Source organism: Mauremys mutica, chromosome 21, assembly GCF_020497125.1.
Source record: "Mauremys mutica isolate MM-2020 ecotype Southern chromosome 21, ASM2049712v1, whole genome shotgun sequence".
Lineage (NCBI taxonomy): Eukaryota > Metazoa > Chordata > Testudines > Geoemydidae > Mauremys > Mauremys mutica.
Genome location: NC_059092.1, coordinates 14,412,070 through 14,437,214, shown reverse-complemented (window position 1 = coordinate 14,437,214; position 25,145 = coordinate 14,412,070). Strand labels below are relative to the sequence as shown.

The window sequence follows — 25,145 nt, the reverse complement described above, 5'->3', positions numbered from 1 at the left end:
CACTGGTCTAGAGGATTGCTAACGAAGTGATCATCCTTGTACACACACCTATGATCTCATGCTAATGGATGTGCTACCCTCACCCTCTGAATATTGATACATGGTCCCCGGGTAAGGCTTTAGGACGCAGCTGAGTGGATGGCGCCAAAGGCTCAGGGTTCTGCATCAGGCATTTCTTGTTTGATTTCTCCCTTAAAAATGAGCACAGCCAATCAACAACTGCAACCCCTAAGGGCGGGGCAGCCCTGCTTAACAGCTGGCTTTGCTTCCTTTGCATTGCCTGTTTGCATAGAACTGGTAGGACTTACTATAAATAACCAGGATCCTCTGGAAGCAGAGGGCTGTGCTCCCGTGGCATAAACAGGCCACTCTCCTGCACTGGCTCTGGGCACTGCCTAGAGGGGACAGACAGATAATGACCTTTAGAGACTTTTCCAATATTGCTATTATCTTTGTTAATGTACAGTTTTGTGATCAGTACTGGGCTTCCAGCTACAGGCTGGCAAATGTCCCCACAGAGAGTTCAGCCCTAGGGATAGGGGATGCTTCCTTATCTCAGCAGCCCCAAATGTACCTTGTGATGGACATCTAGAGGGCCACAGAGGCATCTCAGTTAGAAGGAGCTCCAGTCCCTGGTAGATCCTGCCCTGGTAACCTAGGAACTTGTAACTGTTCCTCTCTGACCACAGGCATATCACACAGTGAATTGCCTGGAACTGCGAATGGAAAACACCTACAGCCTTGTACAAGGGGGCAGCAGGTTCTGCTAATTGAGATTGGTAAGTATGGAGCAAATCTGACATTTAGTGGACTATTGGCATGACACAGTACTAATTGCAGATGGAAGGCAGACATTCTGATCTACTCTTAGCTAGGTAGCTCTCTGTCATATAGAGTTGGAACCATCACGTATGGTGTCATTTTACTAAGTAGCGTTTGTCTTGCTCCTTTTTCAATACATTCCCATCTACAGCCCATGGCTGCCTTTGCTAGTCTATTGCACACATCATTTACAACCCATGTAAAGGTATTTCTCCTCCACTCCCTGACTGCCCCCTATGTGCAGCTCTTGGCCTCTTGTGCTTAGGACTGTTATTCAAGGGAAGATGTGCTGCATCCACCTCCGCGCTAATTCTTTCCTTTGCAAGACCTCTCTGAATCTTAAAAGCATTTTTTAACTGTAGGAGTTATTGGGTCAGGACTCCTGGGGTCTGATCCTCCAATACCCTGCACCTTGAATCCTCGTTCACACCAGGGCAGAGTAAGTGCAATGACTGCACAAGGCTCAGGGCAATGGAGAATCTGAGCCCTGGTTCTGCCACTGACTTGCTCTGTGACCTTGGCCAAGTCACTTGGCTGTCGAGTCTGTACTTCGATAAATCCAGCTGTATTAATGAACATGTATTAGTGTTAGCTACATACACACTTTTGTAGTGGATGGAGGGGGAAGAGTTGACATTGAATTAGTTAATGTTTGGAAAGGAATTTGAGATCTTTAGATCAGGAGTACTAAGTATTATCACTAATCTCTTTTCTAATTAATACAAGTTTTTGCCTCCAAATTATATATTCAGAGATTCCTTATCACCCTTATTCCCTTTTCGGCATCTTCACTATCTTCCATGTACTATTTTATGGATAATTTATGTATGTTTTGGATTTCAGTGTCTGCCTCTCTTCTTGGCCAAAGCTCATCCCTGTGCTGGTACAAGGGAGGTGCCCTGTGCCTTGCCAACTTCAGGGCTGCTGGGGCCAGTTTGACCCCTCGTACTAAGATAAACCCCAGTGGCAATGGTCCCTATGAGCCAGAATCAGTAGGGCATGAGAACCCCATGTCCTATTTCCTCTCCCACCCTGAATGTCACCCAGCCCAAATGTCCCCCCCACAGGTGTCCCCTGTGGGGTATGCAGAGCCAGTAGCGCCTGTAGGGGCTCGGAGGCTATTAATTGGAGGACAGCATTTCTTGGCACGTTGAATAAAACAATGTAAGCACAGATCAATGGTCAGTATCACTGACAACCTTTCCTCCCACTTCCACTGAGAAGGAAAAATGCCTTCCCCACCCAAGCGACCCCCCTGAGGAAATGCCTGGGGAAACAGCTGATCTTTGCAAAGTGCCTGAAAGGTCATCAAACATAGACTCTGCTGCATGGGGGTGGGTGGATGGGTGGCTGAGTTCCAGAGTCACCATGAACACCGTACTGCCAGCCTCCTGACTTGCAAATCTATGCCCCGTCAGCTCAGGCATCCCAGCTGATCCTGACCCTCAAGCAAGAGGAGTACAAGGGGCCCCAAATAACATACAGCTCTCCTTGTGGAGTCTAACAGTGCATAAAGCCATCTCCAACACAGGAATCGATTTTGACCTCATGGTGGGTTTGCACCAAAGTGAGAGGAGAATGAGCCCACAGACTAGTCTTATATTCACAGCGCGAACAGAAGTGGGGCTGAAGTGGAGTCTTTGCCCAATCACTTTGATTTGTAGCTACACTACAAGATTTGACAGTGTCAACCTCCATAATGTGCAGCATGGTTGACTTGCTGAAGGTTTTTACGTTGCTGTTTCACTGTGTACTAGGGTGACCAGATAGCAAGGGTGAAAAATCGGGACGGGGGTGGCGGGTAATTGGCACGTATACAAGACAAAGCCGCAAATATCGGGACTGTCCCTATAAAATCGGGACATCTGGTCACCCTACTGTATACATTCCTTATCTCTAGCTGTGCTGGTTACTTAGGCAGCCACCGCAGGGTGGAATTTCTTGCTTGCCACTCAGCACAGCAGATGGGGTTTCAACTGAAGGCCTTGTGTATGAGCCGCCGAAAAGATAACTATGGCTCTAAACGTTTGATCACTCCGAGGTGGGAATTCTTAGAAAGATTAAAAGAAAAACAATGGACGATTCAGTAAGGTTACATGCTAGAAAAGTTTTACAAGCACACTTCTGTACCTGCTTTAATGTGCTGATTTAGTCAGTGGGTGGAGATGGTGCTAAAAGGAGAAATATTTGTACAAACAGTACTGAAAATAACAGACAATGGGCCAACTAAATCCTGCAAATCTGCAGGAGTCAATGGAATGATCACAGGGATGAATTTGGCCTTTTGTATATTATTTCCCACTATTATTATTATTATTATGTTATTCCCCTACAATGATGTGTGTGCATGCGTATGTATTACCACGTGTACGTTTCAGTCTGCCTATCACTTAATATTACCTAGAAATTATCTATCTAGACCAAGCTACTTACAGTATGTGACCAAGCTTACAAAGAAGAGAAAAACCAGCTTTCTATGTGGGGATGCTGCTGCAAAAACATCCCAGTATGCAATACGGCCAAATACAAGCTATCAAGAGAGACATATTATCTTAAACTTGGGGTGGAATTTATATTCCTGAGCTTACTGCACAGTTCTGGGGCAAAGAATTGACCCTCTGGCATTACTATATGCTGGGATGTTCTTGCAGTAGCATCACCACAGAGCGCTGACATTTCTTTCTACCCATGGTCACATACTGTAAGTAGCTACACTAGCCCAGCCCTTCGAACAATTTTCACTTGTTTGGCTTTTCCGGGCCCCCTCTAACATTAATCCAAAATAAAATGGAGATAGACTTCAGGGCAACAAAGAAACTGCAATGCAATTTGTCTATGCAGCAGAAAAGTACTCACTGCCGATGATTTTTCCATCGCTGATGCGGAACTTCTATTTCACCAGTACAGGCTTAAAGTTTCTTTTCTCTTTGTTTGCCTTAACAGCAGTCAGGGATACAGCAGCACCTTGAGGGAGAAACATACAAAAATCAGGCCTGTGTCACAGTTTCAAAATTTCCCCTACACTGCATTATATATGAGAATTGGGGTATTTTACTCTTGTCATCTCACACCTTCTCCCCCTAACTCAACCCTAAACTGGAGTAAAAAGTTAAGTAAGCCTTACAGGGAAAAGGCCAACATCGGGTAAAGCAAAATTAATGCCCAAGCCAACCACAATTCACATGCCTTACCATCCAAACCTCACTATACCCAAATAGTTATATACTTGTCATCTGCACAATAAACCCTCTTTCAGTGCCAGCAAGTATCCATGATGCACACATCCAGTCCCTCAGTTAAAGTTAGACACTTTACCCTCTTACCCTCCACCTTTTTGGGTAGACTTTTAAAGTGACAGCACGCCTCCCAGTAGAGTATCTTAAATTTGCTACGGTCAGAGTTAAGCTTGTGCCCTTGAACATGATTGTGAAGAATAGAGGCGTCAGACAGTGACCAGAACCAGATATTTCAGAGGAATGTACAAAAAACCCATAAAGGACAATTACAAAATAACCTAGCCATAAGGGAAATTTCTTCCTGACCCCAGACAGATAGTAGCTGGCTCTTACCCTGAAAAGTGTTTTCTGGAGCTAGACAGAATTATGCTGCTCCTTTCAGTAACATCTAATGCAGTTTCCTTTCCACCTAATCCATAGTAACATCTGTAATAGGAAAACATGGCACATTTCCCAGCAGCAGCTTTAATCATTTTGTTAAACTCCAAAGCACTCCCATGTGCCATGCTGACATCTGCAAAAGAACAAAGGGAAACATTAAATTCACTGAAAGGGAGGGAAATGTCCCCTTTACAGGACTAGGACCAATGTTCAAAATGATTAAGCAGAAGAGATATAGGTAAATTGCAAAGCTTAACAAAAAATGGTTTAAAATCCCAGAGCAATAGCAAAATGTATGTGTAGTCTGGGAAGTTACCAACAAACACAAGCTCAAACGGAATCTTTGTAAATCAGTTTCCTCTTTACTCACCTGCTAGGATCTGCGTTCAGGATTCGACATTGACACTGGTGTTGTAGATGCTGATGGCACATAAAATAACAGCTCCTTGCTCTGGATTAGGTGCTTGTGATATTAGCAACTGCTGTAGTGAAAACACAGAACCCTAAACATAGGAACCAGCAGTGAAATGGAATTTACTGCTTTCCCTTTAAAATTAATTGTACCAATCTTTAGGTTCTTCATAAAGCTTTAAGCAAAAGCTTTGTAGCCCTCTGAGAAAGGCATAACCCAGAGATCTGTGCACAGAATGGAGACCCAGGAACTCGGACACTGAAACCTCCAGCAACCTTGGGCAAGTCACATGAGGCCAGATTTTAAGAAGAGGTACGCACCCACAGCTCCCACGGAATTTAAAAGGAGCTATGGGTGTTCAGCAGTTGTTTAAATCAAGCCCTTAACCTTCGCCTCGGTATTCTCATCCATAAAAATGTCAATAACACCACCTACTTCCCAAGTGTAGAGAAAACTATAACACTAAGTATTAAGAAGAAGAATGATAAGTTAATCTTAAAAAGAAAACCTGATATGAATTTTGTAAGGTGAAGCACGGGGACTACAGGTATCTGGGGAGTTCCTAAATGACCTCATTGTATGTTCCAGTTTGAAAGACTTTCTTATATTCACAGCAGGCAACAAACACAGCAAATATTAACAGGCTATTCATCCCTGTGATGGACCTGGAAATAGACACCAAACCAAATCGAACCTTCTCTTCAATGGTGTATCTGTGCTGAACCATTAGCCCAGAGTTTAAATAATATTTGGGGCAGTTTATTATTCCATTGACAACTGATAAAAGATCCTTTCAACACAGCAAGCAGGCAGTGGTGTTAAACCTAAACATCTGTGTGCCAGAGATGTCAAAGTGAAGATGCCTGCTCAAGGATGATCAGTAAATTTGAATATGACAAGCATTATGAGATGCTTTGATCTGACGCATTATTGTAATCTGTTTGTTGTTAAGTAATATTTCCTCATTTAGAACATAAGAATGGCCGTACCGGGTCAGACCAAAGGTCCATCTAGCCCAGTATCTGTCTACCGACAGTGGCCAATGCCAGGTGCCCCAGAGGGAGTGAACCTAACAGGCAATGATCAAGTGATCTCTCTGCTGCCATCCATCTCCATCCTCTGACAAACAGAGGCTAGGGACACCATTCCTTACCCATCCGGCTAATAGCCATTTATGGACTTAATCACCATGAATGTATCCAGTTCTCTTTTAAACCCTGTTATAGTCCTAGCCTTCACAACCTCCTCAGGTAAGGAGTTCCACAAGTTGACTGTGCGCTGTGTGAAGAAGAACTTCCTTTTATTTGTTTTAAACCTGCTGCCTATTAATTTCATTTGGTGACCCCTAGTTCTTGTATTATGGGAATAAGTAAATAACTTTTCCTTATCCACTTTCTCTCTGTTTAGTGTGCCAATACACCTTGATCTTCTTGGGTAGATGTCCCAGTTTATCTGTGTTTCTCTTCTCTATCTATTTGTTGCTCCTTACTAGGAGAGCTGGTCATCTTTTAATTCAGAGACGTATGTTTGTTTATGGGTAAAGTATTTAGTTAACATGAAACATTTACAAAGAAAAAAGAAACTGCACAGATATCAAAATGTCAATAATATCGAGCAGATGCTTCTTTGTGCAGTGCAGCTGTAAAATGTATTGAGTCAAGTATCATTTGTATAGCCTGAGCGACGGTAAAAAGACACCACCTTAAAAACATACACCGCACAGTCACACCCACCCTTACAGAACAAGTGGAGGATGCAAAACAAAGCTAGCTGATCAAACAACCCGCTGACTGTACTTTATCAGATATGAAGAAGGTTAAAGAGACACAGACAAGTACCTCCAGGTCTCAAAACTGAAGGTGTGCTGCAGTTTTTTAAAGTTTTTTTTTTTAAAGGGTCGAGCTTGATTCTTTTCAGTTATCCAGGTGTAAGTCAAAAATAACCTAATCAAACTCAATATAATTACACCAGTGTAAAACTGGTATGAATGAAAGGAGAATTAAGCCCTAACTCTGAGGTCCTTATTCTGATACCCTTCTCTGCACCAGGTAATAGCTTACAGGGCTTTGGAGTGGAGCCTGGAGCTGGAGTGCCGAGCAGCAGGTTTTTGCCTGAAGCTGGAGCGGAGCCGGAGCTCAGCTCCAAAGCCTTACACTGTGGACAGTCCCAATGAAGTCCATGGGACTACTTGTGTAAATAAGAGATTATTCAAGATAACTAAGGGGGGCAGAACTAACCCCTTGATATTTACACAGACCTTGCTCAGGTAAAACTCCCATTGACTTCAGTGGGAGTTTATCTTAGTAAATCCTCCCCAGAAACTGAGTGAACACTGAACACCATATCCTGAGCTGGTGTAAATGGAGCTGAGAACCTGGTCCTGAGCGAGAACTTCAGGTTTGGGCCCTAGATGAATACACATGTGTTTTCAATTGTTTTAATGTAAATGAAAAGATTTCATTTGGGAATGAAAACATTTCCCCTGCTGTATTGGAAAGCCAAACAATAGCATTGTGGTAATGCCGACGGGTTCTATTCTTTCCGCGCAGGATACAAGGAATGAGGGTTACTCATAGCAAGCCGCAGCAGAACACGGTCCCATAAAATAAACCTGCTCTTTAATGTGAAATCTTTGTAGATGAATAAGAAAATAACAGATGGCCAAATTCAACCCTGCTGTAAAACTTCACTGACTTCAGTTTGGCCCATTGTGTGTTAATTCTTGATAGCAAAACATAGGATTTCATAACTGAAGCCAAAACACTACCATTTGTCTTTACACTGCTGTGTGTTCTTCATTTGTTTGTTTGAATATTTTACTTCTTTTCCCCCCAGAGTATCCTTGGTCTGTCCTATTATCATGGTCAAGGAGGGAGTGATCTATATAAACAGTCACTTAAAACAATTTTTTTTTAAAACAGATTTAACCTTTTCACTAAAAACTGAAGTAAGCTTTTTGAATTTAATATTACCTTGTTACTACTCTACATATTATTTTCATAGCTAGAGATTTTTAAATCTCAGCTCAGATTTCAAAGTTAATGGGCCATATTCTCAGGTAGCACAAGTCGGCATAGTGCCTTTTGCTTCAATGGAGCTATGACAATTTATATTAGCTGAGGTCCTGGCACAATATTTAACATAGGAGAACTTGGTTTTGAATGGCTATATATTACATTCAAATACAAAGAATGAGGCTTTCACAATTCTAAAAAGGGCTGTTCTTTTATGGAGGTCCAAACTTAAGACTCAAAAATTTTAATTCAGAACATTTAGAGACCTTATACAGCCTCGGAGCAAACTCAATATATATTATACCAATCCTGACGATAAACTTAAAAAAAATAAGTATATTTTCCAGCTTAGAAGGTCCTTTTACTTTGGACCCCTGACAATTCTTTTGCAATAGCAAAAGCCACACCAACATTATGGTCTAGATCAAATGCTATTTCTTTTCCTTAGTTGTTCTTGTGCATTATTTTCTTTAGACCTGTGCTTACTTTTGGTTGTTCTGTGGTGGTGACTTGTGCTTTCAGGGCAAAGCTTTATTAGTGGTCCCAATTCCCCATTGCCTTGTAACTTGTGGCAAGAATTGCTTTAAACTGACTGTAAAAGGCTCCGATCCTGGTTCTGAAGTATCTCACACTCTCTTGTCCTAGGTGTCAATAATGCCTTTTAACTTGTGTCAATGGAGAATCAAGCACAATAACTCTGATAGACATGTGCGTTCCTGATTTGTCTATCCTCCCACATCTGATTTCCTGGATTTCTCTATCCATCTTCTTTAGAAACAGGTTCCTTATTTAGTTCTTCTTTTCCTCTAGGTTTCTCTTTGGTCTCTCCTTCCCTTTTTAGTTTTTGGTGATTGATTTTTCAGACCTTTTTACCCTCTGCATAGCTGGCACTACATTTTCAACCCTGGCCATTGTGCAAATCTGTGAACTTTAAACAGAATCCTATTGCAGAGCAGAAACATCTATTTTTTTAAGTGACATGTCCTTCTTTGCACTGCATATTTTAAAAAGCAGCAGGTTCTGAAGGACAATCCCGCTGCTCTCCCAAAACTGACAACGGGGCTGGTGCCATCACCACAAACCACACATCAAAATCCAACCTGGTGAAGATGCATTAACAACATCACTGAGTTGTGATGCAGCACTCCAATGATGGAACAAACCCATCATTCTGACATGATGCCTAGCAAAATAGATCTGTTTTGTGGCCCCAAATAATTTTACTCCTGCCTGCGTAGTGTGAGAGCTGTCTGGTAAGCACTTATTTATATATTCTAGCATCAGGGGTAGCCAACAGCATGGGTCAAAACCAGGTGCATAAACCCCGCACAAATTTAATCCAGCCAAAGCCCTCCTGCTTCTGGTAGAGCAGTGGTCACCAAGCCGTTGATTGCGATCGAATGGTCAATCCTGGGGACTCTACCAGTCAATCGCGATCTCCAGGGGTGTAGCAGGGCTGCTGCTAAGGCAGGCTCCCTGCCTGCCGCAGCCCCATGCTGCTCCCGGAAGCGGCCAGCATGCCCCCATGAGGAGGGATCTTCATGTGCTGCCCGTCGGGAGGCCGCACTCCAACCCTGAGCCCCCTCCCAGAGCCAGCACGCCAAGCCCCCTCCTCTACTCCAACCCCTGCCCCAGGCTCAGCCCAGAGCCTCCTCCCACACTGAGAACCCCTTGGCCCCAGCCCAGAGCCTGCACCCCCTCCTGCACCCCAAGCCCCTGCCCCAGCCCGGTGAAAGTGAGTGAGGGTGAGGGAGAGTGAGCGACGGAGGGGGAGGGACTGAGTGAGCAGGGCAGGACTTTGGGGAAGGGGAGGGGTAGATCCTGGGTTGCCCTTAAATTCAGGTTGCCCTTTTGGAGACCACTGCTCTAGAGGGAGCAACAGATCCCCGAAGAACACTTTGTTTCAATTCCAGTTCCCACAACCTCCTTCTCAAACCATACCTATCTGCAACCCAATTAATGGTAGAGGGGAAACAGTTACCAGATAATAACACCCTTACCCCCACCCCCAGGCTGCACCCCTTCTCTGAGGCCCTGTCCACTGCACCCCTCCTCCCTCCATCGCTTCCTCTGCCCCACCCTCTCTCTTTCACTGGGCTGGGGCAGGGGGTTGGAGTGCAGGAGGGGGTAAGGGCTCTGGCTGGGGGGTGCAGGCTCTGGGGTGGGGCCAGAAATGAAGGGTTGCAGTGCAAGAAGGGGTGAGGGCTCCGTCTGGGGAGTGTGGGCTCTGGGGGGGGGCTAGGGATGAGGAGTTTGGGGTACAGGAGGGGACTCAGGGCTGAGGCAAGGGATTGGGGTGCAGGCTCTGGGAGGGAGTTGGGGTGTGGGGGGCCTCAGGGCTAGGGCAGGGGGTTGGGGTGTGCAGAGTGTGGAAGGGGGCTCAAGGCTGGGGCAGGGAGTTGAGGTGCAGGAGGTGTGCAAGCTCCGGGTGACCCTTACCTCAGGCGGCTCCCAGTAGCGGCCCACATGTCCAGCTCCCAGGCACCATGCAGGTGCTGCCTCCGCAGCTTCCATTGGCCGCAGTTCCCAGCCAATAGGAGCTGCAGAACTGGCGCTTGGGGCGGGGGCAGCATGCAGAGCCCAGTGGCTGCTTCTGTGCCTAGGAGCCGGACATGCCAGCCGCTTCTGGGAGCCGTGGGGTGCCAGGGCAGGCGGGAAACCTGCCTTAGCCCCACTGCGCCACCGACCGGACTTTTAGCGGCCGGGCCACTGGTGCTGACTGAGCCGCCAGGGCCCCTTTTTGACCGGCTGAAAACCAGATGCCTGGCAACCCTAGAGAGCGCCCCCAGCGCGCCAGGTGCTGTACGCCTGGACCACGGCCGCAGAGGCAGCGCGGGCCCACTGGGGGCCCTAAGCAGGAATATCCCCCCCAGCATAAGGGCAGAGGGCTGGCAGCGTGCCCCGCGCAGCCTCACGGAGTCCCCGGGCGGCCGGGGGGCAGCGTGTCCCTGAGGGGCCCCTGCCACCCCGGGCCTGCGCTGTGTTGTGGCACCACGGGCACGTTACCATGGTGACATGGGGCCTGGGAAGGACCCTCCCAGCCAGCCGGGGGCCACCCCGCTGAACCTGGCCCAGGACCCTGGTCACTCCAGAGCGGGTTGGCGGCCCTGGGGAGGGGGGGCGCTCTAGCCAAGCTTCCCTTTGCTCTCTGTGGTTCGGGCGGGGAGGGGTCAGCTTTGTTCCGGTCACGGCCGGAAGTGGGTGACGGGCGGGGTCGGTTGCCGTGGCAACGCGGGGCTGTTTACCAGCCGGGCTGGGCGAGGGCTGCCGGATGGAGCGGCGCGGAGGTGAGAGACGGGATCCGCCGGGCGGCCCCGTGTGCGCCTGCGGGCCCTTCTCGGGGCCTCTATGCGGGGGGGCGCTGCACCCCGACCCTCCCCTCGCTCGGGACCTGGGGGCCCGCGGCTCTTTGCTCCTGCGATGCCCCCCCCGGGGACTCCCCCTCCTTTCAGGAGCCCCCTTGCGACCCAGCCCCTCGCCCGGCCGAGCCCCCCCCCCCGGGATCCACCCCGCCCCGCTCCGAGCCAGGGCCCGTCCTGCTCTCCGCCCCTGGCCCTGGCTTGCTGGGGGGGGACCCTCAGGACACAGACACTTCTCGGCCTCCCCCCAGCACAAGCGCCAAATCCTGCTCCCCGCCCCCCAGCGGGGTGATGGGTGGGGCAGGCAGCGCCTCTGGGGTGCACCCTGGAGGGTAGAGCCCCAGGAAGGGGACGTTTCCCAAAGTAGCCACCAGGTCTTAGTGCCCCCCCCCCCAAACTTGAGCTCCTAAGGGGGGCAGGTGTGACCTAGTGGAGAGCACACGGGACTGGGAGTCAGGGGAGACCTGTTCCCAGCTCCGCCACTGGCCTGCTGGGTAACCTTGGCCAAGTCACTTCCCCTCTGTTTCCCCACTGACCCACCTTTGTAAAATGTGTCGGAACTGATTTAGAGCTTTGCTTTGAGATCAGCTGATGGAAAGTGCTAGCTAAGAGCTGGGGGTATTATTTTGAAAAATGGATTTTCAGAGGTGGTGAGCACCTCTGGCTGGGAGCTCAGCATGGCTGAAAAAAATCACATTCAATGTGACTGAAGTTAGGCATCCAAAACTCAAAGGCCTCAAAATTAGTGGCCACTTTCGAAAGCATAGGCCTCTTAGTACTACACCCAAAGTGCATCCTTTGGAGTCCTAAATGATGACCAGTGGGTGCCCTGTCCTTGTAAATGCAGCATGAGGACAAAACAGATCAGCTGCAGGTTTGAGTACTAGTGCACTCAAATGACAATGCAGCTTCTGTTCACTAGTCTAGGGGATTTGTGCATTTATTGTTGATTTAACCAACTATGTAAACATATACAAAATGCATGTAGCCCTTCAGCTCCTGGCTAGTTGCTAATGCTGCCCTCACCAAATTAGGGCTCCCCTGGACTAAGCTTTAGATGCTGCAACAATTGCACAAAGTCAAGAAAGGCTGAGTCAAGTGAGTACTGGATTGCTTACTCGGTAATTATACCCATTTATTCAAAAGAACTCCCTGTTCTCTCCATTTTCTGTGCCCTTTGGGAAAGCAGTAACTATCATCTTGGGTCTCCAGCTGCTTAAAATCTTCTTAATACAGTGCACAGCTCTATTAATATGGGCCTCTGATTGAAAAACCCACTTTAAAATGTCTTGTTTAAAGAGTGGTGTGACAGTTTTAAATGCTAAGCACTTATTTAAAAATGAAATGATGCTGTCCAGCACTCAACAGACGCAAACAGAATTTCTTAGGGGATTATTCATAATTTTGCTCATTGTCAATATTTCTAGACAGCTGGTAACTCCGATTTGCCATGTTCAAGAATCCTTCTTTGAAGGGGTATAAGACCATGGCTTTTAGCTCTTCATATTGATTTTGCTACCTTGGAGTTTATCTGAAGGTATTCTAAACCAAATTACACTCCTGCCCTTTTAATATACTCCTAGGAAATTAATATTGGTGACTTAGATTTTGTGTCCAGATTATTACAGTCAGTCAACTTGCCTGTACATTTGTGTTGTAAGTAAATAGATCACTTATTCAGGTGGCTGAGTGATGATTATTGCACCTTAGAACAGCTTGATAGTGAAAGCATGCCAAGGCACACCTGTACATTGAGACTGTACTTTGTCTTTGCTAGACGTTTAATTTACTGATCATTTCCATTTCACTAAGACAAGAGAGGAAGGCGGAGAAACAAGGTGTTAAATAACACATCACTGGCAAAAGGCCCATGAGCATCTGGTTTTCCAACTCTAGTTAATTTGATGAATACGGTGGAACATGAATGTTGGCATCCCCCTTGGAGTAACAGACGGTTTATGCACTTGAGAAGAGACATTGGATTATGAAGGTGGGTTAGATGGCAGGGGGTGGGGCAGCTTTCCCTGCAGAGGGTGTAAATCCAAATAAACCTGCCATTGCTAAAGACTGGTCATTCCAAATGTTTTGTTTGGTTTTGGGGTAGCCAGTGTGTGACAATGGTCTCAAGGTACCATTATGGCATCCAGGGATCATCAGGTCATGGGGAAAACTTGACTCTTTTTCCTTGGCCAAACCACCCTTACCCAGCGAGCGGGTGATGCAGGCATCATTATCCTAACTCTAAGCCACTGGCCTATCCTCCCGTGGCTCTAAGGCTGCTTTGAATTGTTGGAGCAAAGTGGTCTCGTTGCAGCTGAGGATCAGAGTCACCGAGTAGAATTCTACTCCATCTTTATTAGAAGGCCTATATAGTAACACCCATTAAGGAGATGAGCTTTAAGGTCTTTTGACTGGTCACTTATGACAGGTTTCAGTGGATTGAATCAGCCATAGTGGCTCACAGGACTTAAATAAGAGACTTCTAAATTTTTTAAAAGCCAAACTGCAGTCAGTTGTACCTAAAAGTCCACACTGGGAGCTTAATCGACACCTCAGAGACAGCAATGATTTCATATCTGCTCCTCCACGTACCCTCGCTTGCCACATTCAATAAGTGAATAACATCAGAATAAAATACAGGTTATATGTTTTTCACTAAAACCTTTGTACAAACTGACGTGCACAGTTGGCTACACTGCAGAGTTATCCTGGGTGTGGGTCGGAGCCCGCAGGTTAGTCTAGCCTGGGTGTGAGCATTCCCACAGCAAAGCGCTACCCACTGCAGCTGTACTCCCTCGTGTGTCTGGGGGCAGAGCCCAGGATTCTTTGTGCTGAGAAGCTCTAGGATCCTTTGACAGTTTTGTCAATTGCAGGAGAACTTGCCTGTCCTCCGGGGAGGAGAGAAGGGGAATTGTGGGAAGGCCATAAAGGACTACCCGAGTCGCATGTATGGGTTCCAGCCAGAGCTAAAGCACTGCTTGGCCTACAACTCATACCCCCCAGCCATGCAAGCAAGCATGGGGTCAAAGTGCAAAATAAGCGCATGCTTGATGGTTTTGTGTATGGATGGGATTGGGGCTTGGGAGCACGGGCTAAAGCTACAGTGTAGACATCCCCTTAGAGAGGAAAGACTGTGGCTAAAACACTGGTCTGAGACTCAAGAGTTCCTGGCTTTATCACGGGCTTGTGTGATCTTGGTTAAGGATACTAATACTTCCTCTCACCCACCCTGAGTGTGTCTGATCTGTTTAGATAATGAGCTGTTTGGAGCAGTTACCCTCCGGTGCCTAGCACCAGTGAGGCCCAAACCCAGCTGGTGACTCTAGAAGTTACTGCAAGACAAATAATAAATAACACCCCATTCCATCTATTAAAATAAATAACGGCTTCCCCTACTTTAAATCCTTGAAGAACACTTAGCGCTGGATATATAGCGCTGTGCAAATATACAGCATATACCATGTAAACAGACTTAAAACCTCTCTTTTGTTATCTGGCTTTAATATTTGAACTCCCCAAGAGTCATGGTTCTGATCCCAGCGGGACTGACTCACCCATTTGTCCTTCTGATCTTAGTGAATGGAGTACTGTGCTGCACGGGGGCCTCTCTCATGAGACCTGGAAAAAAACCAAAAACAACCCACCAAGGTTTTATCTGCTGTGCTGCTGTTAAAAATCCCACGGCACTTTTCACTGCTCTGGTGTCCTTTATCAGCATTTCCCTTCCATCTGACCACAGCCCTTCATCCCAGATGTGGCGGCATCGTGTTGTGAGTACGTAGCTTGTAAGGCACTTTGGGATCCTTCCAGAGGAAACCCACTTGTGTTTGTTCCTACAACACTATAGGTGAACATAGTGTTTTACTGACATACGGGCCTATTCCCTACACCAAAGAACCTTGATCTGTTACAAAGCCAGCATCTGGGAATACGTGCCACAAACTGGATACCTGACACAGCAACAGTGCCGTTCTGTAATCTCCCTGCACACAGTGAATCAACACATGCCAGGATACCCTACTATCATGTTAAGCACAGTGCAGCATAAAAACAGGGGTACTCTAGTGAAGTAAAATGCCGTAGAGAATTTTTTGACTGATTCCTGTAACTTTTTTCTTCCCTCTGTCTCCCCCTCTACAGGTGTCTTGAGAAGCAATGGCCACAGTAGCACCTCTGAACATAGCACCATCTGAATGCAACACCACTTTGGCCACTGCAGAAGCTTTCATTTGGCGGTCAAACACCATCAATATGCATGTCACCCGGCCGAAATCTGCCAAGGGACGCACAAGATCAAGCTTGAATTACTCCCATAGTGTGGAGGCCTATTCTTACAGAGTGCCATCCTCCCCTCAGCCAGCAGCTCCCTACGAAGCAGCAAGCACTCAAAGAGCATCATCCACCAAACCATCTTACCAGCCAGGGCAGGTGTCTCCTGATGAAATCCCAGAGCTCCTCCAGCGAGTGCCCTTGAGGACCTCCTCTTCCCTAAATAAGTACAGAGTGCTCCCGTCCATCAGCAGGAAGGGCTTGGGGAAGAGTGCTGTGGAAACAGTGATTGAACAGACCAACAAACTGAAAATGAGTAGTAGACAGGAGGAGGAGCAACCATCCAAAGCTCTTCCCGGAGAGGGAAAATCCACTGGTGTAATGACAGAGAATGAAGGGGCTAGAGGGGAATGCTCTAAAGTCCAGCCTCCCATTTCTGAGAAGAAGCCGTTAAGGAAAACAAGAGAGGAAAGCTCATCATCCTCAGTTTTAAACTTGGAGGAGCCACTGAAGAAAGAACCAAGACTGCTGCTTGCCGTTAGGTCTCCTTCTGGTCAAAGATTTGAACATCACTTCAGGCCTACAGACAGCCTTCAGACAGTCCTTGCTGTGGCAGAACAAAAGAACACAACCAAATACAAATGCTGTAGCGTCGAAACGATGGAAGTGCCTAGGAGGAGCTTTCCTGACCTTACAAAGTCCCTGCAAGAGTGCGGGATCCCACACAAGTCAGTGTTGTGCATCCTACAGGAAGAGCAAGATGGAGATCTCTAAATGTACAATGATTCTTACACAACTTCTGTCACCCTTTAGCATGTAACTCTGTTGGATGCCATGGACTTCCCTTTGATGAGTGGTCTAAGAACTGTTTCAGTGGTCTACTTCTTAGTCCCGCTGTCTTCCAAGCGCTTCCCTTGAAGTAGACTTGTATATAAAGTGTGCTGAAATACTTCTTAATTATTTTAAAGTGTACGTACACACCACATTAAGAGTATCTATTTTTTCCATGTGTACAATCACAATTCACTTTAGGAGTGGGCACCAGCTTCTGGGCTTCATAGTATTTCTAAACGGTTTTTTTAAAGAGTTTCTATTCTTCTGGGAAGACCCACTTTTCTGATGCCCTCTCTTCTGGTGATAGGCGGCCTGTCTCATCTTCTCTGTTTTTGTTCCAGGAATGCACCACTTCCCCAAATGAAGTCTGAGTCAGAATAATACATGGAACTGGGAAGATACAAGCAGCACTATTTATTCCTATTTTGATTCCTTAAAGCTACATTAATGATCTTCATAATAAAGTAGCTTATTAGCTGCAAGAACAGCTACAGTGGTCAATACACAGAAAATGGTCTCAAAGCAGTAACTCAAACTGAGTTTGAGAGAGTAAATACATTGCTGGGAGGTATTAAAAGTACAAGGTCAAGGGTAAAGTACATTCAAGAATCAAACTATTCCCATATAACCTCAGTGCCTCAAGAGTATGACTGCTTTGCCTTCTCATAAAAGGAAAGTCATGGCTAAGGTGGTCTGATTCCTGTATGGATACAAAGAGGACCTTTTAAAAAACTCGTTAGCTTTCTTTCTTCATCAAGTACATAAGATTGTGATGCACACCTGTAAATCAGGAAATCCAGAGTTAAGGGTGGATTGTCTGCTGTAACTTTGAATTTCAGCACTGTTTGCTACGGCAATTTAATGTCCTTTTAAAGTGAACTGCATTAACCTGAGCAACTAACCATTGCGTTTGTGTTTTGGCTAAATATGTACAGGAAGAGTTCTGACAGGGCTGTTATTTACCGAATAGACTGTACCTCAAACTATTGTGCTATTTATTTTCTATAGTTCAGACAAATCAACCTGTTCGAGTAGAGTGGCTTGGTCCTGTCTTTCTGTATTAATGCAGCTGCTGTGCACGTGCTAAAAAGCCTCACATTTTTTTTTAGTGGAAAACCTTACGGTCCATGTGCAGTAGCTGTTTGAACACCCAGTATAATAAGAGAATGGATCAGGCTACCTGACTGGACAGCTTGCCAAATAATAGGCTACTTTTGAGTATTACAAGTGAAACAAATTCAGTGTTTTTGCCTCACCGTAATGGCCAAACCAACCTTTTGTAAAGGGTGGTCGAATATTTGTGCTTTACTGTGATCACATATGCTGAATTTCAGTCAAAAGCAAGTATTTGTAGGCCAGCATTTAAGCCCCATAGAACAAGACAGCTGCTGAAATACTAGCACATGATGCTGCAAGTGGTGACACTGGTCTGTTGGACTTCAATAGCAGCGTTTAGATGACTACACTAAGCTAGAAACATTCTCAATTGCCTTCGGGGGTACAGCTGTATCAGAGCTTAGTTGTTATCCTCATTATAAACCTATTTGGGAACATGGTAGAAAGAATGTTTCACTGTGAAAATTGCCAAGAGCAGTGGGAGGAATGAACTGTATGTTTCATTTTTTACATGGAAGAATACAGCATATTCTTCTGTTCTGTTGGTGAGAGATGGCTGGTTCAAGTGGCAGAACTGAGTGTAGTGTTGTTGGCCAGCACACTGCAGCAAACCACCTCCATAAGCGAAGCGTTCGGATCTTTTTGAATAAATCTGTGCTATTAACTGGTGGCTTCCTACCCCTTTTTAAATCCTTAGTTGTGAAATGTGACCAAAGCGCCGTAAGATGTTACCGCAGCCATTGCTTCCTCCTCTACAGGGAAGTCCAGCTGGTTTTCAAACCTTTTCCACTTTAATGCACCTATTCAAGTCACATCTTGGCTAGGATAAAGGGAATATAGAGTTAGTGTCCTGAAGAGCTTTGCTGTGAAAAAATCAGCGAGCAACTTCACTGGAAACTAGAGCTTGTTGCAGGCATTGTTTCAGTAGCTACTGCAGCTTCTATGGATTGACACAATCTCTTCCCCCACAGATCAGCTAGTCACGTGACATACAGGAATAGGCTAAGGGAAGTGGTGGAAAAAAAATCAGACTTAAGCTATAAAACAAATACCGGGTCAAGTACTGTCAATGTACTGTTTGAGATGTGTGTATGATGTTACATTTAAACAATGTTAAATAAACTGTTTTCAGTGTGACGCTAAGACCAGCCAAGGTTTCCTGAGTGCAACTTGGATTTGAAATCAAGGGTTTACATGAACTAGGTTTCACTCTGCCACATTTCCTCATACTTTTAACAGCATGTTCAACTAGTCGGTTATAACACGTCTGGGCAGGAGGAATAATCAGCCTTTCTAGAGAAACAAGTCAGACTTCCGCAATTCTACTCATGCATCACTGCACTCAAGCAGTCCTGCAAATGCTTTACCCGATTTTTCTGTCTTCCAGCAGGAAAGAGTTGTTAACCTGTGTTGAGGAACAGCAAAGAGTTGTTAACCTGTGTTGTAGGCAGGTAGTGAACTGTTTTGGAATTCAAATCAATGGGACTATATATTTCATTGGTGAAGACGACGTAAGCAGGGAGGGCTAAGTTGAAGGCCAGGCCAGGCAGCTGATAAAGGACAACCAGTGGAGAAAATAAGTGAAGAGAAGGGGATGAGCAGGATGGCTGGCTGGAAAGATCTAGCAGCAGTATTTTGAGCGGCTCTCCAAGAACAAAGTAGTAGGTGCTTTAATGACCATGCAAGATTTAAATTTAGCACCCACCTCATTCAAGTTTTATCCTTTAGTGCTTAGTTACCACTAAGGCTGATGCCAGGAAAAATCCTGGCATCAAAAGAGACATTGGGGAAGAACAGAATTAATCTGACCTCATTCGTTATCCAATATAGTTTAATGATAAATGGCTGGTGGGATGCGGCCATAACTTGACACTGAAAGCATCTGGGAAATACAGCCACTCAGTTACACTAATCTCATATTTCACAGTGGAATTCACCTGGGAGTATTCCAACAGGAAGCACTGCCAGAACTCCATCTCCATCAAGTCCTCTACACAAGCCATTTGATAACAAACAGGGATGCCAGAGTCAAAGACTAACTGAAGCACAGTTCAGTACGTGTTCTTTATTCCAATTAAAAGTACATTAGAAACAGCACAGAGTTCATGACAGTTCATGACAGCAGCAGCGTTCATGACAGTTCAACCCAATGCACTGCTGTCACAAGGTCATTCAGCTGTACTATTAAAGTAGGTGATTGAAATAAGTCTTCCACTCTACACGCAAGCACTCACTCACCTGCCACTTTAAATAGGTTTTCAACAGAATAAAAATAGATACACCCCAGAATACAAAAAGTTTAACAGTTTTTTCACTAAAGACTTTATACAAATTGATAAAAGGGTGCACAATTTCCTAAAATTTTAGGTACATTTTAAATGAGCCTTTTTTTTTTACTTGGTAAAAGGATCAACATTCCTGTCTTTGAACAGAATATGATGGCCAAAATTGCAAAGAAATTTATAGTTCAATTTACAATTTATACATTTGTTTTGAAGTGATTCCTGCACTGAGTAGCAGTCCGATGGCTGCTCACGCATGTCAATTTTTCCCAAAAGAACGGTGCACCACAAAGTTAACGTTTAGGAGCCTACTTCTCCTGGAATCGGGGGGGAAACAAAAACCCACAAACTTCCATTTGTGCACGGTAAGTGATCCCAACTCAACTAAAAGCCCAAACTTAGACGTTCTAAATAAAACCTTCACTGGCAAGGGTCACCTTTGGGGCAAGGTTGGTAGGGACTGATGACCTATCTGCTTTGCGATACAAGCACAATGAAAGTGGAGTGCTTCCCATCAGTATTTTGGCTGAGCAATTTAACTCAAGACTGTGGTACTGAAACATGCTGTAACAGGCAAATTTGGTGTTCTATTTAAGGGTATTTTTGGTCAGTACAAGCTATTATAATTTTTTACCAGATAAATATTCCCGTTTGCATTATTGATTGGTAGAGTCCAACAGCTCCATGTGAGACGTCACGTGGAACTGCCCAGACAACAGCAGCATTTTAAAACTGGCACCACCTGCGTAAAGGTAACTATAACTCCCACTCCTCCACCAAGAGACACAATCATTTGTAGGGGTGAATTCATTTGGGATATTGATTAGTACAGTCCTCTTTACACTGCTGATCCCTCCCACCCACATGAACCAAGATTTGGTTTGGCAAGGTTAAATGCATCATGTGACTTCTATAGTAGTTAATTAACACTTTCAACCATTGCATTGCTTTATGAATAGTGGCCATTCTAAAAACAAACTAAAACCAAAATACTGCCCAGCAAAAGCAACACTGCACCACTATCTGAGAATATGAGCTAGTGGAAAGATCTTCTGGACAATCTACATAAGGGAAAGCAGGGCAAATCCATCAGGAACCCAGAAATGAAACTTTAGAGCACAAGGCAGCACTAGAAAAAGAAGTTCTATTTCACGTAAGTTTAGTTTTTGGGCAAAACCACCTGCCTTGTTTTTTAAGTCAATGTCCATATATTTGGCTGTTGAGTTTTGTTTTACTGATCACATAGGTCAAAAAATAATATCCCAATTAACCAAATAAAGCATTTGTTTATTCCTTTTAGATATTTCTGTATTGGCCACTTTTTGGCAAATCTATTTCTTAGAATTTAAAACATGTTTCCATTTTAAGGCTAAACTAAGAAATGTTAAAAGCTTCTGTAAACATTTCCTCTTCTTCCGCAGAGCGGCACAATTTTAAGTCCAACTGCAATTTTTAAAGTGAGGTAATTTCTGTGTATTTATCTCTTAAGAGTCCTTTTCAGGACTGGCCAAAAGGTGTGCCAATCTGAACACTGAGCCAATTGTAGTGGGAGAGCTACCATAGGAGGGCGTACATCAGTTCCAGCAGCTGCGTTTCAGTTGGCTATTTTCTCAATTTCATCCAAGTCGTCAGTATCCAGTTTTTCTATCTTTTTGTCTGCAAGAGAAGATTAGAAGAGAATCGGAACTAGCACACTTTGTACAATGAGAGACCAGAAAATGAAGCAAGGTCCCACGTTACTGTGTTAAATCCCACTTCTGTTCTTGTCACAAGATGAATCTATCCCAATCCATGACCAACACAATAGAATTAAGTTTTATAAGTCAAGTCAACAATGTAGTGTGACAAAGTGGGAATTTTGGAAACAATCTTATGCATGCCTCAGTTTCCCCTGGTGCTTTGCATTGCTATGCATAGAATGTAAAGGGTTAAAAAGCTGCTCTTGGGACAGAGAGGGGGGACATGAGGTGTTGTGTCACATAACTACCTGGAGTGGTATGAAGACACGGTCATTTAAAGAACAGGCTGAAACGGACCCAAATCAGTTGAGGATCCAGAAAGGCAATGGGAACCCCAACAGCCAAAAAGTTCATACCCAGCAACCAACAGAGGAAGGAGATTTCCCCAGGGAAGCTGAGCAAAAGCCCCAGCTGGAGAACAATGGCATCAGGTGGCAGGGTTAAGAGCTGGCCTTTGGGGAGACACACACACCTGGGACTAAGGACAGGAGACAGAGATGGGGAGAGCACGCCAAGATGGCTCCTCAGCAGCATGGCTCAAGGGAGCCGTGACCCCACGCTGGCCAGTCTGAACTTTATCTGAATCTTTGCCTCTCTATTCTGACCCACGGACTTTCAGCTTCTGTACACCAGGCGACTAAGGAATTGTTACCTTGTTTTGGAAAAGCTGTCTGGGGTCAGGCAAATACAGAGCATTGTGCCCTGAAGGAGTACAGTACAAACCTCCTGCAGGAGTCTGGCTTGGCTGGATTCGCTGCAGGGAGCCAGAGAGAGACAGGGTTCGCTGGTGCCCAAAGGCCCAGTGTCAAAGCGTTAGGCCTTGTCTATACTATTGCGATAAGATGACCTAAGTTACATTATTCATGTAACTGGAGTAGTGTAACTGGAGTCAACATGGCATAGGTCAACTTACCGCGGTGTCTACACCGCACTCTTCCGTCGACTTCCCTTACTCGGAGTGGTGGATTACCAGAGTTGACAGGAGAGCGTTCTCCCATCAACTTAGCGGGTCGTCACTAGACCCACTAAATTGACAGCTGCTACATTGACTGCAGCAGCGCCAACCTACCAGTAAGTGTAGACAAGCCCCTAGAGGCCACTGGCCTCCCTCAGTGGAACTGTGTGGGTATCTAAAGTGGTCACTTCCAAGGGACTGTCTACAGGCTGGGGCACAGACCACACCCTCTGGATCTGTGACTTGTAGATCACTGGGTCACTCAAGTTTCAGACCGGAAGCAATTTCTTGGGGGGCGGGGGTAATGTCTTTATTGTAAGCTGAGGGGCATTTAAGAAATGTTATGGTTTGTGGAATATCATTTTTAATAATGATGCCAGTTAGCCAATGAGAACTGAATTGACTTGGCAGGACACAAGCAAGATCTCCCAGGCACTTCTGTCATGCATCAATTTGGAAGTTTACCTGCCCTTTAAACAGTATTCACTGTTCTACTCTAAAATAAGGACAATTACATCAGAAGTTCTGCCCATTTGAATGTATACAAATAACTGGCTATTCCCCTAGTTTTCTCAATGTTATTTTTGAAACAAGGTGCTACATAACGTGCAGTGGTGCCCTTGACAGACTGTGTGTAGCAAAGCAAAACTCGGTTAAGCCTAATCAAAGAGCAAGACCACAGGTGCCTGGGAAATCTGAATTTGAGTCAGGGTTGTCTGACACACAGTTGCTCAAAATTCTGTAGAAATAATGCTACACCTACGCAAAAGAAACGAAGCTAAAGGCGACTTACTGAAATGTTCCTGAATTCTGTTGAGAATATTCATGCTGTGCTTGCTGTCTACCATGTTAACAGCCAGTCCTCGCTTGCCAAAACGACCTGTGCGTCCAATCCGATGCAGATAAGTCTCATTATCTGGGTTGCCATCTTTATCCACAGGAAGGTCAAAGTTGATAACAACAGAGACCTGCTCGACATCAATCCCTGGGGAGGAAAGCGTTAGCGATATTACAACTCTCCCTTTAGCTCATTTTAAGCCAGAGCAGCTTTAGTCCAGGATTGTTTCAGTGCTTTGATTCCAGAATCTAGGGCTTACCCAGAGCCATTAGTTTCAACACCTTTCACAGAGCTGTACTATTACTGCCGCCACGTTTCGTGGAAAGTTAAGCTACGTGCCATGAGGAAGCCTGCAGCGATGTCAAGAGTGAATGCTCAGCAAAACTTACAGGGATAATTGGAAGCGTATGTTTCATAGCATATAGAGGACCCTTTAAGATTGTCATATTGTTTACACCAGATTTCACTGCTTCCAGAGTCATTCATGAACTGAAGTTCATTACAGCAGGAGGTTCTGAATTTATATTTGTATTGAATGCATCTCTTCCATATCATATGTTAGCAACATGTGCAGAAGCCCTGCCCAGACCCAATTGGGAGCTGGCACTGTACATAATCATCTCAGGAATAATGAGGTATGAGTTGCTTGTACCTGCATAATGTACATGGAGTTGTCTGAGTTTGAATACAAAATACAAAGGGTAGATGCTTTGATTTTAGTATAATTTAGGATACAATTTGTATACAGTGCAATTGGTAATTGATGCAAAATGTATTATGGTAGGATGACTTTAAGAACAAACAGGTGCAAACTACTGTGGATTTTGTGCTAACACCATGACGTTGGGAATTCTAACTTTCTGTGAAAAACTAGTGTAAAATACAGCATATGTTTGCCCAGAACATCTTTGCTAAGATCTGTGATGGAGCAGGGGCTGTCTGTGTGGGGGTGGGGAGAGCCAGGAGAGATTTCAGGTGAGAGACAGGGAGTCAGCCTGTAACATGAGCTAGGCAGGGGGGAGGGGAGCTAGACAAAGGAAAAGAGCTGAGGGGAGAGGGGGAGGCAGTTTCGGTTTGGGACTTGGGGGAGAGAGTTCAGGGAATCCCAGGCTGGGAACCAAGCACCCTGAACCCCAGAAGGACTCGATTGAGGGGTCCTAGTTGTGCTGAAGCCTGTATTCCTGTTGTCCAATAAACCTTCTGTTTTACTGTCTGGCTGAGAGTCATTGCGAGTCCCAGGAAGAGGGGTGCAGGGCCAGACTCCCTCACACTCCGTGACAAGATCAAATATTGTACTCCTATTAACCATGATGATGTGTGATTGTTTATAGGTGTAACTAAGCCAGACTTGAACCAAGTTGAGGATTGGTCCTGCTTTGAGCAGGAGGTTGGACTAGATGACCTCCTGAGGTCCCTTCCAACCCTGAGATTCTATGATTCTATATCACAGTGAGAGGATGCTATCAAATGGAGGATGGATAATACACTTAAACTGAGCACCTTTGCATGGCCTAACGCTTTCACACCAGAACTACATATTGATTTTTATGGGTGCCTAGAAAGACTAATAAATTGCAATAACTTCTAAAATATAGTCAATTGCCCCTCCTACTTCTCAACAGCCAGGCTAGGAGAGCCATTCAACTTATTTCATGTAAGTGTTCAGCTGTGTCCAGAATGCCCCTTTTAGCTGTAACTTGCAGCACAGACTGATACCGGAGTTTATTCCTTTGCCTGATCTCTAGTGAAAATGAAGTTGTTGAGAAAATTCAGGACACACATTTGTTTGTCCACAGCACAAACCAGGGCAGGGCGCAGCCATGGGATGCCTCAACTTGCCCAAAGGACAGAAAGAAATGAGACTTTGGTGAAAGGGAAGATTCTTCAC

At 45.3% G+C, this 25,145-nt stretch overlaps 3 protein-coding genes across 12 annotated transcripts in view; 1 reads left to right on the top strand and 2 right to left on the bottom strand.

Moving 5' to 3' along the window:
- The window catches only part of LOC123354503, a 55,412-nt gene extending 45,964 nt beyond the window's left edge, over positions 1 to 9,448 (bottom strand). Inside the window, exons 1-4 of the mRNA XM_044996621.1 lie at positions 8,352 to 9,448; positions 4,392 to 4,572; positions 3,679 to 3,786; positions 309 to 395 (exon numbers count right to left, since the gene is read on the bottom strand). The gene's annotated coding sequence lies outside the window, so the exon portion shown is untranslated. The remainder of the gene's footprint in view (positions 1 to 308; positions 396 to 3,678; positions 3,787 to 4,391; positions 4,573 to 8,351) is intronic.
- Positions 9,037 to 18,694, top strand: UBXN10 (UBX domain protein 10). Of its 9 annotated transcripts, none has more exons than XM_044995973.1 (3): positions 9,037 to 9,118; positions 13,037 to 13,214; positions 15,365 to 18,687. In XM_044995973.1, the coding sequence occupies exon 3, from the start codon at positions 15,380 to 15,382 to the stop codon at positions 16,265 to 16,267; it is 888 nt and encodes a 295-aa protein (XP_044851908.1). In that variant the 5' UTR covers positions 9,037 to 9,118; positions 13,037 to 13,214; positions 15,365 to 15,379; the 3' UTR covers positions 16,268 to 18,687. The 9 variants fall into 9 exon arrangements, 8 of the variants coding, with proteins under 8 accessions (XP_044851908.1, XP_044851906.1, XP_044851911.1 ...); XM_044995971.1 differs by having other exon boundaries at positions 9,056 to 9,118; positions 13,002 to 13,214; XM_044995972.1 differs by lacking the exon at positions 9,037 to 9,118 and adding an exon at positions 10,487 to 10,662.
- Positions 18,695 to 19,938: 1,244 nt separating this feature from the next.
- The window catches only part of LOC123354282 (ATP-dependent RNA helicase DDX19B), a 28,769-nt gene continuing 23,562 nt past the window's right edge, over positions 19,939 to 25,145 (bottom strand). For both annotated transcript variants that reach the window (XM_044996132.1, XM_044996133.1), the window contains exons 11-12: positions 23,213 to 23,404; positions 19,939 to 21,381 (exon numbers count right to left, since the gene is read on the bottom strand). In XM_044996132.1, coding sequence (XP_044852067.1) covers positions 21,320 to 21,381; positions 23,213 to 23,404 — 254 coding nt within the window. In that variant the 3' untranslated portion in view covers positions 19,939 to 21,319. The remainder of the gene's footprint in view (positions 21,382 to 23,212; positions 23,405 to 25,145) is intronic.

What these genes read in the sequence shown, in the direction of transcription:
- UBXN10 (XM_044995976.1), top strand. Translation starts at nt 15,380, where the DNA reads ATGGCCACAGTAGCACCTCTGAACATAGCACCATCTGAATGCAACACC.